The 17293-nt window shown below is 36.4% G+C and overlaps 1 protein-coding gene across 1 annotated transcript in view; it reads right to left on the bottom strand.

Annotated features, from left to right (window-relative positions):
* Positions 1–5010: 5010 nt before the first annotated feature.
* The window catches only part of LOC116509741 (TOX high mobility group box family member 2-like), a 207689-nt gene continuing 195406 nt past the window's right edge, over positions 5011–17293 (bottom strand). Inside the window, 3 exon segments of the mRNA XM_032219030.1 lie at positions 5011–5638; positions 10858–10988; positions 13812–14219. Coding sequence (XP_032074921.1) covers positions 5602–5638; positions 10858–10988; positions 13812–14219 — 576 coding nt within the window. The 3' untranslated portion in view covers positions 5011–5601.

Here is a 17293-nt window from a genome sequence, read left to right as displayed (position 1 = left end):
AACTAAACTAGGTAAAATGCTGGCTATAATAACATATTCCAGAAATAAAAGAAACAAAAGTAAAATGATATTGATAGGTTATAGAAATGAGTCAAAATAATAAATTAATGCTAAAAAAAGAGGAACATTTTATCTGAATGAAATGAAATACACTGGAAAAGCAGTAGCAGTTCATTGTCAGGTGTGAAATACACTACCACAAGTAAAATTCTAATTAAACTGATTTATTACTATTCATGCCTATTTCTCTACTTAACTAATGGTTAGCACTATTTTGGCACTAGTTAAGGGTCAATGGAATTCAGGAGAGGTTGGACTTGTTCATTTGTGATTATGTAGAGAATTCTCTATATAAGAGGATGCCTCTTTTGATTCCATCCCCAGGTTCTTCCACTACACATCAAGCACCAGGGTATGGAATGATTTCACCATTTTAATTAATTTAGTTAAGTATAATAGTTTTAAACCAAGGTAACATAGCATATATACCTAAAAGTGCAGAAATGGAATAGGACTGACATTGTCGTCCTTGACAGTTCCTATTCTATTGTTTTATTCTAAGTCAGTGATTCTTAAACTGGGCATATATATTGGGAGTAATTTGTAACTGCTTCTTTGTGAGTTGAAGATCCAGTTTGAAGCAGCTGTCGAGATGCTTGTGTAAAAAAAAACATTGTGTTTGTGATCTTTTGTGGTGGGGTGCAGTAATGATATTTATAAGACTTGGAAAAGGGTCACTTTTAAAACCGCTATTCTAGAGCATGACAGGACTGCCAAAGGTCATGTAAATATGATGCTGTCATCCTAGAGATGCCCAAGATACTTTTATACTAAACTTGATTGGATCAATAGGCCTGAATGGTGCATGGCTGAAAAAAAATTAGTTTTGCAAAGTAGTAATTTAAGATTAAGCGGGAAGAAAGCACAACCAATTAGCAAAGCAGATGTTCACAGGACTGCAATTATCTGTAGCAATTCCACCAGGTCAGGACCAGAAGTGAGACAGTGAAGTATTTCCTTCATTCCATCTTAGGCCAGTCTAGGACTTCATCATTTGTAGCTACTTCCTCTTTACTGTTATAGAAGTTGCTTTTTTTTAAAAAAGTTTCCTTTCCCCTCTTCTATTACATCCATTAAACTGTTAACTAAAACACTGTAAAGTGTAAACATTGTTGAACAATGAGTTGCCCTGAGTGCAGTGACAGAAAGCATATAAATCTACTTTGCTAGGAAGCAAATAGCTACTACACACATGAACTGTCATGTGTGATCTAACAAATAATGATAGAATGGGCTTTGTGTTCCCTGGGCGCTTTAAAAATTCTGAGATGCTCAAAGCTGGAATGTTCATTTGAGCAAATCCCTCCCCCAAACTTTACTTCATAGCATTTCATGGTAATCTGTTTTTCCCCCCTGTTTTATACATTAATAGGAATGTGTGCAGAATTATTGGAATAGCACTTGAAATATCATCAGTTCATCAAATAGCTTCAAATATCGAACTATTTTGCAATGGGATCTCCTCCATGTATAAGGTCCAGGACAATTGCCCTCATTTTGCCCTGTATAGGAAAGCATCTATATTATTTTCTGTTAGATCTGTGCCATCCCTCCCATTGATGGCTAAGTTAACATTCTTTTTCCCTCTGCAGAGATTCAAAAAACAATACATTGTTAGTGTTTCTTTGTGTTTTTGTTATCTCATTATCTTCTCCCAGGATCTCAAGAGGTAGAAGGCAGGATGTACCAAGAATTTCCAGTATGATTGCACAGGTCATCTAGTCAAACACCAAGCAGTGATATATTATGTTTTCTTTTTCAAAAATGGCATTCACTGCTAGTACAGCATTTCCATGTCCATAGATGCAAGGCCACTGAAATAAGGATGCATAAAAATGTTTTTTGGTTGAAAACCTGTTATAGTGTCAGGTGCCTCCATCTTTCTGTATGTGCCCTGAGAAAATGATTTCAAAGATTTCCAACATTCTTTTACCAATTCACACATGGCAAAATTGCAGATCAAGCATCAATTTCAGCAATTTTCAGTGGGGATTAACAAATATATAAAATATATTTGACAAAATACGTTAAATATAATTTTGTGGTGAAAAGAGAGTGAAAATGTCCCAGAAAAGGAAAAAAAAATATCCAGGGCAAAAAAAAATCATAAATGTAAATCTGAAACACTAAAAAAAAAAGAGGGATATCTTTTGGAAATTCCTAAAAGAATTAGAAGATGAGCAAAACCTTAAAAAATGCCCCAATGAGATTTTGCCTAGGATACCAAAACATCTAGAGCTAACCCTGCCTGCCAGTCTCAATGAATTTGAAAGATATGAAAAGCCAATCAAACTTTTTAAAGAACTGTGGAAAATAGTATTTATTCAGGTCCTTAACAGCAACCCCCACCTCACACACTACTGCTACTCTATTTCCTTAAAAGGGAAAAGAGAAATGTTTGGAGCAATGGCATAAAGAGCTGGTACACAAAAAATTCTACAGAAGTATTATTCTCATGTCAAAAGCTTGAGAGGAAAACCATTGATTTTATGTCAGGATGAGAACACAGTCCAAGCCATTAATGAATAAAAACAGCTTAAATGTAATGTCGTATCTAATGCTACACTTGTATATTCACTTACCCGGAAGTAAGCCCGACAAACTTGATGGGATTTGCTTCTGGATGTCAGTCCACATCTATAATATGACTATCAAAAACAGTTTTCACACAGATGTAGAGAAATATCTCTATGGATAGATAATAGAACATCTAAAGATCTTTTCTTTCTTATGCTTGAAGTCTGCACCATCACTCTTAAAAGTGAGATTAAAGGTCAACTGATTGTCAAAAGCATGTATTCCATTTTAGATTCTCCATGGATCTGCTCATGGGCAAAAACATCAAGTTCCCACCAAGATTTTTAATGCAGAATGAGTAAGAACTCTGAAATTCCCACAATGAAGGAATGGATTGTAAAGATGTCAAAACTCGCAAAATAGATCTGTATAGTCAGAAATAAAACAACAAATACTTTTATAAATGATTAAAAAATCTTTATGCACTTTTTCTCAAAAAAGGAAAAAATGAAGTGAGGATTTATGGTTTTGATGATTGAAAAAGGACTAAATAAGGGCTGAAGATAAGATAGTAATTCTAAGAAAGGAAAGGGGTAATGAATTTATTTATAACTACCATATTTTTTGGACTAAAAAAATGCCCTGGACTATAAGCTGCACCTAGCTTTTGGGGAGGAAAACAAGAAAAAAAATTGCCTCTGCTTCCCAACATCCATCCGGTATTCATGTGGCCTGTTCGCCGCAGCCCGTTCGTCGCCGCAGCCCATTCGCCATACCTGTTCGCCACCGTGGCCCATTCTGGAATAGCTGATTGGCACTGCACCAACCCCCTCCCCCTGCTGCAACATTCACTCCATTAGACACACAGACACTTCCACCCACTTTTTTTGGGAGAGGGTGGAGACAGGAAAAAGTGCATCTTATACTCCAAAAATACAGTATTTAAAAGAAGGTCAAGCAACATTTTTCTGATACTACTTTTCTTTTTGCATTTCTTTTTTCATATTTTACTTTACATTTGATTTTATATATATAAAAGTTAGCAGTTAGCTTCCTTCCATAATTGGGGCATACCAGGGGTTGTGACACTAAATATATACCTTCTTCCCTGACTTTAGCTGATAAGGAGGAGGACCTGTGGCTTAATGGCTAAGACGTCTGCCTAAGATGTAATACAGCACAGGTTTGAATCCCAGTAAGGGTATGGCTAGCTGATGACAGCTAAATAGCTTGAAATAGATCTATACTAGTCTCCTTTTATTTATCAGCACAAATATAACACTAATATATGAATAAATCCTTAGTAAAAAGTATATAGATAAACAAAAACACCAGGGTCCCTAAGTCCATCATCTCCTTTGGAAAAGCTAAGTGCTGGATAGTATTTCTGCAGAAGTGTACCATGGGTCAAAGGTTCATGTATGATCAACTAATTAAAATGGCAATCCGAACTTAGCCGAAGTTCATCTATTGAAAGGTGCTTAACTTTAAGGAAAAGCACATAGTTATTATTCAGAGCCTTATGCGTGATACACACAAGAATTCCTGAGTAAGCAGATCCATCTCAATAGACAGATTCAGTCCATTAAAACTTGGATTAGAGTTAATGCATTAGCATTTAAGATACTCTGGGCTCTTCTGTGTTGTGTGATGATGGAGGTCCTCCTGTGCATTTTGAAACAAAGAGCAATTCTGTAAATGCATCCACTTTGTGTGTTCTTAATCTTCCATTAAAGAGAAGAAAGTAGGCTTTATGAGCAAAGGAACTCGATGTGTGCCCACATATTCCCATAACCATAGAAGTGATACAAATACATCTTCTGAAAGCATATGCCACAATATTTTCATTGGTGAGAAATGACAGCATGGAGTGTTACCTTTGTATGACCCACAAAAGAATGTGACGCCTTGGATTCTACTTTTTTTATGTTTTATTATAAAGAAAGGTAAGATAAGCATTGTGAGTCAAAATGTGCAGGTACTGTATAAACAGCACCACAAAGAAAATAAAAAATAATTAAAAAAAACATGGAAAACGCACTTTTCATAAACTGTAATTCTGCTTTCTATTTTTTTCATAAATAGACAAAAATCCTTGTCAGCAATTTTAAATAGATGGACATATGGCTGAAAAAAATATAATAATGCCATATAACACGGATATAAATTGTCCATTTCTTGCTGTACAAATAATAGAAACGAGTTTGGCAGGGTTTTTTTTTTTCATTTGTTTTTTATACACATCTCCATTCTATGTATAACTAAAAAAATGTGCTACAATTAATATAAAATGCTTTTACTATAAAGTAAACTACTATTTCTTCCACAAAAGAATTTTAAAGATGTCTTTAGCACACTTCTAAAACATTTAAGTAAGCTACTTACAACTATCCAACAAATTATATTTTTCATGATCTTTTTTTTCACATTGTTTCCTTCTCATATTTGCACTTTTGCTTCCCAGCTATTCTGTCCACCCATCTTCCAAACAATAGTTTTATTTTTATTTTGAATTTTAATTCTTTGCCAGACATTCAAGGCCTTTTGCATGTACAATATTCACACAGACTTCACATTTGTCTTGCACAAAGTTTAGTGCCTTTTAGCAAGTCATCAAAAGAGCGTCTCCTCCAGCTGAGCCAAGCCTAATGCCGTTGAGTGCTGTGCCATAGTCTGTGCTGAATCTAAAAAGCAGTTCGCTAGGAAAATGGTCCTTAGCTAAGCTGGTAGCAAGCAAGAAAGTTGCGTGCGGGATGGGGTGAACCTTTGTAAATTTTTGCTCTTTTATGATCTATGCATGGTTGGCTTCCGCATACAGTAGACTTCTGAGAAGAAAGAGAAAGGAAGGAAGGAGGAAGAAAAGATAGGGAAAAAAAAACAAAGGACAGGCTGCTCTCAGAATCAAGATATGAAGCCATGCTCTCTTTTCCATGTGACTTGCTTGATGCCCACCTGGGTAGCCTGTGTCACAGACTCACTTAAGTGTCCTTCCTTTTCACCTTTGCAGAATGGAGATGTCAGGGCTTAAGTGAGGTAGAGTGACTTGTCCCTTGGCAGCATGCTGTAAGAAGAAAAAAGAAAGAAAGAACGGATGTGAGATTGTGACAGGCTGCTAAAAAAAAAAAAAAACCAGCATAGCAACCATGAGACTAGCAGGTACCCATGTGTTGTACCTGTCCATTGCGAGGTCCACATTGCAAAAGAGAGTAGAGAAATTAAAAAACAACAACTTGTGTGTCTCTGCTTTGAAATAATGAATTTAATTATAACTCATATATATATATACATCCTGATAATAAGAAAGTGTGGGCTCTGTATAGCTTATTGTACTGCCACTAAATATTAGGCAAGGGTACTATAGAGGCAGTCTCATAAGGAACAAGCACAACAACTGCTTACAGGTAAGACTAGCTCATTAGCTTATCTGAAGGTATCTGACTCAGTTGGGAGCACCAAAACCAAAAAGCATCCAAGCCCTGTGTGCTATTCAGACATTACAGCATGCTGCGTATTACCACAGAGATAAGACCAATTATAGTTCCATTATCAATCATAGCTGGGCATGGGGTATGGCTGGGAATGAACTGCATGACTGGCCACCAAATAACGACAGCCTTCACCTTTGGAGCAATAGTCCAGGACAGTTGAGAATATGGCTTCTGTTCCAATGCCAGCTGGCACTCCAGATATCAAAGCATTGCAGTTGTTTCGCTTATAAGCTTGTTAAGCTGGCCACAGCACACAAGTAGCATGCCTGATATATTGCCATTCCTTTGCAAACTGTTAACCAGGCGGTGTTATTTTTGATTTGTTTCACAACAGGCCTTTACATACCAACTAACTCGAAATACAATTCTAGGTAGTGTATTATTCTTTGGGTGTTAATCCTCAGAAATGGCAGCCCAAAGATACCAGATCAATGCTAGGATAGATAGTTTACAAGCATAAGGTTCCAGGCTGAATTCTTGGCATTTACAGAGTGGAGGGGTGAATCTGTAAACTTGGAGAACTAGTGTCAATCAGATAGTCAATACAGAACTAAATGGTATGACTTGAAATGGTCAAGTCTTATATTCCATCCATAATAAAATGTTGTTTTCATCCTCTAGAGTCTGGCAGTAACTATTCTTACAGCTGACATCACTGGCCCAGCTAATGGCCATATTCAAACTGTGGATGTGCACTTTTGACTACTATATTGCATTATGTTGCATATTCTATCTAAATAATTCACTGGTGTTTTATTTAACTGTGATTGGCATTGCACTGCAACTTTAGAGGGGAAATAATATGGTGATTATACTTCTAAATCCATCCTAAACCTGAGACTCTGATGGACTGCTATATTCCCTACTCATATGGTGAAGTGATACAGCTTAGTAACATAAGGGGCCATTTAGGCTACAGCATTTAGCTTCCTGCTCAGTGTGGAAATCTGTGTTAAAGCACTCCAACCTTTGCTGGAATACATCCAGTGAAGATGATCATCACCTTTGGAAATATGCAATACTTTTGAATTGCTCTTCCATTCCTAATATTCAGTCAGATGCTGCCTTAATTTGAAATCATTATTCTGTTTTCTGCATCCTGGGACAGTAAGAACAGATCTTAAGTTCTGTTTTCCACTCCATCTGGCACACATTATCGGGTCCTCCCTCAATTGTTGTTTTTTAAGCCACTTTTGTAGGAGTCCTGTTCTATCTTGCTCAGATGCTCATCCTCTTCTTTCTCTCTATTCAGCACAGATCCTTTCTAAAGCATGGTGCTCAGCCTTGGATTGTATCACTCAAGAGAGTATCTGACCTGGCCCATGCAGAACAGAATGATTTGGGAAATGCAATTGTATTAGTTCAGACCAAAATTGGTTTCCTTATTTGTAGCATTGCCCTGTTGCTCTTAGTGATAATTATGAAAAGTTACAGTGAAGAATCACTTAATCTCTGCCTCTCTTTCCCCATTCCTGCTTTGTACACTTAGCAGTGTTATTTCAGTTTGCCTGTCATTCCTAAGAACAATCATTTTCTCTCCCTTCTGTTAACTTCCACAGGTTGCAGTGGCAAAAAGTTCTGCCTTCTTAGAAATCTTGACTAGGACAAAGACTAATTCTGATTATTCTTTTAGTAAAAAAAAACCCTCCACTATGTTGACCTATGCTTGTTGAATACTAATAGATATGGATATGTATTGTAAAGCCTGTATTGCTTTACAATACAAAAACTCATAGAAATGCACTGCTGAAAATAGACTTCTCTCTCTCTCTCTCTCTCTCTCTCTCTCTCTCTCTCACACACACACACACACACACACACACACACAATGAAAATACTAATTTAATTCTAAATGTTAGTTAAGATTTCTGAAAAATCAGCTAAATCCTGAAAAGCCTTACCAAATTAAAACTTATAACTGGTTTCCCCCATCTAAGAGCTTAATGGGAGAATTCCAGCTAATAAAATTGTGCAACTTCCAAGTTATCTAACCCCACTCCCTCAACCCATTCACAATTTTACAGATGAAAATATGCCTTCCATTGCATTTCCTAACAAAAGAATAGTTCTACCCCATTGGAAACTAAGAAAAAGACTGCTCAGAGAGAGAATCTGTGTCAAACCTAACTATTTTACAGTTTCATGATAGCTATGCCTTAATCACATACAAAGCAGGTTATAATCTTGTGTTCTAGATAGAATAAAACACATGCAGTATTGTACATGTGGTGATACTAAATATTTCACCACCAACGTAACTTGCTAGATATGCTGGAAGTAGACTATAGAGAGAAAATTAACCACAGAGAGGCAAGAGATAAAAGGTTGCCTCATCTGTATATCCTTTCTCCATTAAAAATTGGTTAGCTCTACTCTTTTTTATGTTCCTATAGCAGGCCCATACTTAAGTAAATATATCCAAGATTAATATGAATTTCAGCCCTATGTTATGGAATGAAAATATACTAAAGCACCTGTTTGTCAAAGGTATTGGCAATCTACAGTATCTACTCTTTCATAATTAATTTATCTGTTCTTTCTCCAGTCTGCCCTTAGCATGTTCTTCCTATCCTCAGCACAGAATTAATACGAACATGAATGGCATGGTGCTACAGTACTAGAGCTTCATTAATTTTACAAACTGCTCTCCAAAACACATTATGGATACCATTATAAATAATTGAATTTCAACTAAGTGCATTTCTCATGTTTTATATTTCTTCTCCCCCTACCCAAAAGATCTTTCTTCACTTATTCAAATGATTTGGAAGATTATATAATTTTGACCGCACCTTCTAGTCTCCAACATGAATTAATGTGGTTTGTTTTTGTTTGGACAAACTGACTGCATGCAACTCAGCAATATGTGTAGTTTGCTTCATAGCCTTAAGACACAATTCAGACTATTTATTCCAGAGAGGTCCCATGAATGCTATCTATCCAAATATCAGCCCTCCAAGGTAGGCTAGATCCAAAAACAGATACAGCAAAGATTCCAGGAACACCATTTACTGTTGTAGGGTAGAATATAGAATCTTGAAAACCTGTTAAAGAGTTTTTTCTATCCCATTGTATATTGAAGATGATCAAGAAGATGGCATTAGTTTGAGTTTATATCTCACACATTCCTCTGTCAGGACTATTTTGATATTCCCTTTTTAATGGTTCACTCATTTTACACTTTTTTACATAAAGAGTTTAAGAAATACAGCTTAACTTGTAAAATTGTATGAAGCTATCCAGCCAGTGAATCTTGAATATTCGCAAAAAGCGTAATATATCTAAACTAAAGTGAAGAACACTGAAAACAGCAGTAGCTATAACTGGAGAAAAGCAGTCATATATATTATTCCAGAAAACAACATCTTAGCAAACCAACAATTCATGGTGTAACCCAATTCAGATTTTTCTGGGAGCCTTAGGCTACTGGAAGTCTGGTGAGGACAAGCTAGCAAATGGAAGCTACATCATGTTGCAAAGAATGACATCAAGAGTCATCACAGCACATACATTCAGAAGATTGTCCCATCTTTCAGGGCTAAAATGCTCCTTCTTAGGCTGGCAAAATCCAGACAGTTTCATAAGTCTTGGCTACTTCAGTTTCCAACAGATACAGATTTCCCCACTTTTGTGTTAGTGGGGCAGCACACATGAAATGGGGCAAGGCTTTAACAGCATAATTGCTGTCACCATTTTTAGTTTTTGTCCTCCTTATGCTGAAGCCTTTGACCAATGGTCTAGAATAGCCTACTACTGCATTAAGTACTATATTTCATTTTGCTGACTTCAGAAAATCATTTCTTTCCCAAGTAAGTAAAAAGAACATTGAAAATTATGATGGCACTGAAAATTGTAATGGCTACAATGGAATGACTTAAATGATTTAAAGTAGATGTTGCAAAGAATTATTGTCATAATATAATAAATGGAAATAAGTTAATACTTCTGATTACTTATACAAATGTACATATGAAGAAGCTTATGCAAGGCAAGTGAGAAGGCTGGAGCCAGTTGGTAGTAAAGAAGGGGTAGAGTTCATTTTCTAAATTAACCCATCTTTCTATTTGTTCTTGTTAGACAGCTCTGTCCCTCACTCTTCATCAGGGAAATCATCCTGTCTTAAATAAAGGTCAAGGTTTCCCATGTCCAGTCATATCTGACTCTAGGGAATGTTGCTCATCTCAATTTCTTAACCAAGGGAGCCAGCATTGTCCAAAGATATTTCCATGATCATGTGGCCAATGTGACTATACACCGAGGCACACAGAACACTTGCCCACCAAAATGGTACCTATTTATCTATTCACATTCTCATGCTTTCAAAGTACTAGGTGGGCAGAAGTTGGGGAAAGTAACCAAAGCTTGTTCTGTTGCACGAAGTTTGGGTCTGAAACTTGGATTATCAGCTGACTAACTGCTGAGTCACTGAGACCCATATTACTAAGTACACCAAGAAAATTCTTAATAAAAGGAAAAAAATAATCTTTTGAATAAAAATAAAAATTGGGAAAAAAAGAAAGTTAAACTTTCTGTTAGATTAAATATAATTTGTTTTACTCTGAAAATTCATGCAGTTGTTTTGGGAACAAGATAGGTTTCTTTCTTAGAAATGCAAAATCTAAATAAAAACACTCATGTTCAAAGGAAGCATGTATGATTTTGGAATATGGTGTTTTGTTTACTTCATTATTCCCTCTTTGTGACCTTAAATGATAAATTTCCAATTGTGTAAATAAATGCAGTTTAGAGGCCTTCTAAATACGTTGGAGTTTTTAAAATTTTGTTTACTGGCCTGCAGTGGTTAATCCCACACTCTCTGCTGGAGTAATCGTTGTCCCAGTCAGTATTTCCTGGAGGGTTTGATGCACCAGGTGATCGTGGTCCAACACTGTTCTGAAACTCGGATGAAATATGTGAAAAATCCTAAGAATAGAAGACAAGAACAGAAGACAGAAAAGTTGGAGTTATTAGCAGAACAACTTGGTTTTATATATAACCAATTCAAGAAAATATTTGAAAGGGGACATCCCAGATGAACCAAGTATGCTGATATTTGAACAACTGTGAATGTGCGGAATGTGCGGAATAATAAAATTATTTATTATATAAAACAATTTGCTGCTTTCTCACTTATTCTAGCTTTACAAACTATTGATCTGAAAAAAAAAATCATCTCACATTTACTGTCTACTAGGCATAGAATGAATACTTTTGCCTTTACTATTTTTTCTTTGCAATCATAGTCTTTTCCCCACATGAACTGCCTTTCTCACTGCTGCAATGTATTAAAATAACTGATTATATGAGGATGTGGCAAGAAAAATCTTCATTGTGGTTTTAGCAGAAGCCATGTTCTGGTAGTTCTGAAAAAACGTGAGAGAGACCTGATGTGAAATATTGCTTTAGATATTGCCCTAATCAAGCCTTCTGAAACCTGCACCCTCCAGATGTGCTATGATTGCTGGTAACTTGGCACCCTCAAAAACGTGGTTCCAGTATATCAGGAGGCATACAGCTGGGAAAGGCTGATATTATAATAGCAACTAAATTTACATCCCAGTGAAGCTTCTGGAGGAAATAAACAAATCATTATTTTATTTGTTTGCAACTATCAGGGTAGCCTCAAACAGGGCAAGCATAACAATTTAGAAAAAAATGTTCTACACAAATTTAGTTTGAGACAACCAATGATGGAAAACATCCATTGTCAAAACCTCCAGGTTGAAGTTCACTTACTCTAGAGAATTGGGATTTGACTTATGGCTACTTCAACATCCCACTGAATAATTCACAGCTGGTTTTGATTCAAATCACTATACCATAATTTGCCACAATAATAAATAAATAGTAGAAATAGGTGTACAAAATAAATAAATAAAACCCCACCCAGTTATAAAAGGCAACTTAAAGGTAAAGGTTCCCCTCGCACATATGTGCTAGTTATTCCCAACTCTAGGGGGCAGTGCTCATCTCCATTTCAAAGCCGAAGAGGTCTCCATGGTCATGTATCAGCATTACTAAATGCCAAAGGTGCACTGAGTGCTGTTACCTTCCCACCAAAGGTATTTTTCTACTTGCATTTTTACATGCTTTCGAACTGCTAGGTTGGCAGAAGGTGGTACAAGTAACAGGAGCTCACTCTGTTACACGGTACTAGGGATTCAAATCGCTGATCGACAAGTTCAGAATCTTAGTCACTGCGTTCCTTAAAAGGCAACTCAGGGACTATCAAAATCGTAGTTCATGTTTGCAGGAAACAATAATTATAATGGCTTGTGTATACTGCTCATTCTCCTACTACTATTCACCAATAACACATCCATATATTTGTTGGTGATTACTTAATATAGGAGTAGGCAATTCTTATTTGGCTGGAAGGAGGAATAATAATCCTATTTAAAAATATTTCTATAGAGATTCTCAGTCATCCAGGTCATGGTTGTCCCAAAGGTGCTTTTCAAAAGGCAACTGGAAACAAGAAAGCCCAATAGCTTTTTGGAAAGCACTTTTGGGACTATTTAAAAACAGTTTTTCCTCCATAAGAACCAAGATGCATAGGAACATAGGAACATGATTGTAAAGGCTAGCAAGGTCACATTTTTCAAATGTTTGGACAAAGGCAAATGAGTTTTAAAAGGAACTTGTTTCCGCCACTGTAGCTCTCATTTTAGCAAAAAGCAAAACGAAGTAGGAGAAATTACATTGCCAAATACATTAATTATTACCAAATTTTAGGAATGTAACATGAAGATACTTTGGAAACTATAAAAGTAGCAGAGGGAGCTTTATGAAGACATTACAGCTTGACTTGCAACTACAGTTGGAACCGGATTTTCCATCACTGATATGGTCATTAAGTAAGTATCATGTGATTGTGCCAGGTTTTGTGACTTTTTTTCTGTAAAGTAAATCACTGCTTGTTAAGTAATCATACTTTTAAGTTAATCTGGCTTTCTCCATTGACTTTGCTCATTAGAAGCCAATTGGGAAGGGAAGGTTGCAAAGGGCAGCCACATGATCCCAGGATGCTTCAACCGTAAATAAAAACATGCAGGTTGCCAAGTGCCTGAAGCACAATCACATGGCTATGAGGATGCTGCAACAGTTTTAAGTATGAGGACTGACTGCATGTCACTTTTTTCAGCGTATTTTTGAATGGTTGCTACGTCATAAGACAAGGAATACCTATATGGAAAAACAGGATTGCTTCAAGTGGGAAATGGTATTGTCTAAAGTGCTTGTAAAATTCCATGGATTCCACAGAAAGGCACTTCAAGCATTATGAGATAGGCATCAATTAAATTAAATTGAGTTAATAAATAAAATAAAAGCCACTTCTTATATTGAGATCTGATTAGTTATGATTTATTAGTTACACCATAAGTGGTTGGTTTAACACAATGCACAAACAGGTTTCTATTTTGCTCAGCACAGAGTTGGGTTGCTCCTGCTTGGCCCGGATCGGCCGAGCTAGTATTGGTGATGGGGGACACTCTGCCCACACATCCAGACACTTCTGTATATGCACAGAAGCGTCACGTGCATGCATAAGCGAACCAGTAGTAAAAAAGAATAGAAACCTACCACTGGATGGGCACACAGTATGGATCAACCACTCTCTTCAAGAACCCCATTTCCTATAACTTTCAATGCAGAGTAGCAGGAGACTCACAGATCCTAGTATCACATTTAGGTAAGCTATAAACATGCACAACCTGTTTAAGAACGATTGCTTTAGCCACTCACCTGCTGGCCTGGTGGTGAAGAATTCATGGGGGGCTGTACCTGTAGTGCCATAGAAGGAGACAAAATAGGTTGCTGGGGGACCTGCTGCATGCTGAGGGGCTGGTTGAGAATGGAGCTCTGCGGGTGATGCAAAGAGAGTTGCTGATGGAGAGGGGGGCTAATCTGGAAAGAAGGAGGAGGTGAGGCACTGATACTGGGCAACATAGGTTTGGAACTCAGGGTCCTGGAGAGGCTGGGGTGAGGGTGACCACGGTAACTCTGCAGATCCGATGGGGACAAGAAGGAGCCCAAGCCCGGATAAGGTGATGAGGCCTGCGGTGGCATTGTATACAAGGGCTGTTTGGGTGGGATCATTTTTGAAGGTTGGCTGCTCTGAACATTTTTTGTCTCGCCTTGGTCAGCTGAACTCTACAAGAGAAATACACAAAAAGACCAAATTGCAATGAAAATGAGTTAAGTGCAACTTAGACCTTTGGACTGATTAATGAACAGCACTGTTTGCCTCTCTACAAAATCTTTATCTTTGCTTCCACTCATGATTAGAAGAGAAATATAAGAAGAAATTTAAAACACATGACCGAAGATCCCTTTCCAACAGATTTTTTTTTTTAAAAAGGAGATGGAGATGTGTTCATGCTAGTTTTTGTTCACTTCCTATAACTTAAGATCACTGAAGCAAGCAGACAACTAAATTTGTATTAAGGTCTCATATTCTATATTGTTCTGTAACATCTGTGGCTAATGCCATCTTCTTTTTTCTCTAATATATATAAACTCTGGTAGAGATTTCACAATTGGAGTAACTATTTAGAAAAAATAACAGCTCAATGAAATACTGGATTTCTTAAATAAGACATATACAGTAACCATAATCTCTGGACATTTAGGACTGTGTCTTTTATTGTCAGATACAAGAAGCTTGTTGTATCATGCTTGATAACATATGTATTGAATGACGAGTCTTGTTCCCAAGATCTACTTAACAGAGATAAATTCTGAAATTCTTTTACTATCTCTTCATTCTTTTTAGGAAACTAGCTTTGGGATTCCTCCCTATCCCTGGGTACAATGATTTAATACATGCATCCAATATAAGGGTCTTAGACCTTTGAAGGCCACTACATCTTGGGCTTTAATGTGCAACTGAATGACAGTGTTCTTGACTGGGACTTCACATTATTTCTCACAGTTATAAATGGTGTACAATTAAGTGAAACTTAGTTTTCGGTGGTTATATTAGAAGAAGAATATGTGGCAGAAAAAAGTACAACAAATTTATTGCATTTCCCAGCACTAAGTTAAATCAACTATACAAAACATTTTGCTGATTAATACCGTAAGTAGTACCAGCAACACAATTGGACTTAAGCTTCATTAACATAAAATCCTTCACAGTCTGCAGCTTAAACACACAATATGCTTTGTACCCACAACTAGTTAAAGGATAACATATGACTTTTTTCAAATACATGAAGAGCTACTGCTAATCAAAGTAGCCAAATTTGGTCCGAATAGAAGGCAGTTTACAATATCATTATTTCATTTAGCTTCACCTTTTACTTATTCAATGCTTAAACCAGAGGAGGGCAGACCTTTGGGGTCCCTGAGCCCAAAATGAATTTTGACAGCATGTGAAAATGCTTTCACAAAATGCCTACCATAATCGGACTCAATTGTGTAGGGATTCTTTAAAAAAAAATTCTGTTTTGTTTTTTGGGCATTCCACCTTGCAATCTAACTTATAACTTTGGGGGTTTCTTGGTAATTTCCCATCTAAGGATTAATCAAAAGGCAACATGGTGATTTAATCCCATTGTCTCTACAGTTATAGTTTTGCCAGTATTTCTGATTATTTTCTGTCTAATAGGCAAATTCCCAAGGAAAACAATTGGGCTACAGCTCTAATCACACTTATTTTCCAAGAATACCTATGTAGCCTATATGACATTCTCGGGTGTTATTGGAAATAAATTGATCTTGAAGCTAAGACTTTGACTTGCAATCAGCCTTCCATTTATTTATTTTAAAATAATTTTTTAAATTTAAGTGAGATGAGATTTGCAGGTGCCCATAAGCACCATGTTGCTAATCTCTGTTCTTATCCATTAGGATCCTTCTTTATTCTCATAGTTTTGACAAAATTGCATGTGCTATCTGCTATGCCACCTGCTTCCATTTTGTGGATTGCTTCAAATGCAGACAATTTCTAACAGAATTTTATTTATTTACCTCTCTAAGGTAATAGATACATTTTAAAGGTATTTGCTTGCAAAGATAAATGGGTTTTTCTCTCCAAAACCTTTCATCCTAGCTACATTTAAATATGAAAGTCAGATTTTTTTTTAAAAAAGAATTCCACAACAGTTATCATTACTGCTTTGCTAAATGCCGTAAAGATAGTGTGCCAATGAATTAGATGCAGCATGAATGGAATACCAATACTAGAATATTCAACTGTAAACTCATTCAATGCAGTTTTGAATTTTTTGAAACACTTAACCCAGTGAAAGGGACTCAGATTATTTCCTTTTTGACCTTTTTGCCACAGCTCTTAACCTTCAAGCATGGCTCAGTTAACTCCAGGCAAAGTTCCTTAGTGCTCATTGCACAGCGTGAAGTGTATGATTACTTGATTTTAATTATACTAAAATTAAAACGATGTAGGGGTTTAAAAAGTAAATTTATTTTCTTATAATATTAACATTAAAAGCCATCTCTGCCTGGCCACAGCATGGTAGATTTATGTAAAGGGACTCTGTAATACAATCAGAGAGAGTGAGAGAGAAAGAGAGAACACTGTGTCTACAACACAAAGAACACTTTCCCATTTTTTCCCTCCACTTTACTTTTTTCCCATGGTCAACCCCCCACCCCCACCCCAGCCTGCTTATTGAAATCACATGCCAATAACAAATGAGAAAGCAAATAAGTGTATCATTACAGAAAAATGCCAAGTGACTTTCTGTGAACTGATAGGTTAAGATGATCAGTAAATCAAGATGTTGTTTTTTGAGCCTCACTGTAAGATATTTCTGCCTCCCTCTTTTAATATTGTTCCATTACATTGAAATAATTTTGAAATCAAAGCAAACAAACATTTAAAACGCACCAATTAAGGAGAAAAGGTCCATGTTAGCTATAACATATATACTATAATTCCCTTACACATAATAGCTGTTGATCAAAGATGGCAATTCCAAACTCACTAAAAAATGTCTATGCATTAGGAAAATGGATAGGCTTTAAAATATTATTAGAGTCCTATATCTTTGTTTTATTAAATATTCCATTTCTTACTTGCTTCCAAAGCCACATCATTTTTATTCATTTTATTGATCAAATTTAGAGATTCATCAAATTTTATTCATCAAAGTTACGGTACCACCTGAGGTTTATATTCTCATTGTCTACAATTCATCTCTGGGATATCATCCAATAATAGTTGCCATATGTTCCCCTCGTATGTCTATGCTACTCCCTCA

This window comes from Thamnophis elegans, chromosome 5 (genome assembly GCF_009769535.1).
Source record: "Thamnophis elegans isolate rThaEle1 chromosome 5, rThaEle1.pri, whole genome shotgun sequence".
NCBI classification, from domain to species: domain Eukaryota; kingdom Metazoa; phylum Chordata; class Lepidosauria; order Squamata; family Colubridae; genus Thamnophis; species Thamnophis elegans.
Note: the sequence above shows the minus strand (reverse complement) of the source record. Positions and strands in the feature narration are given on the sequence as shown.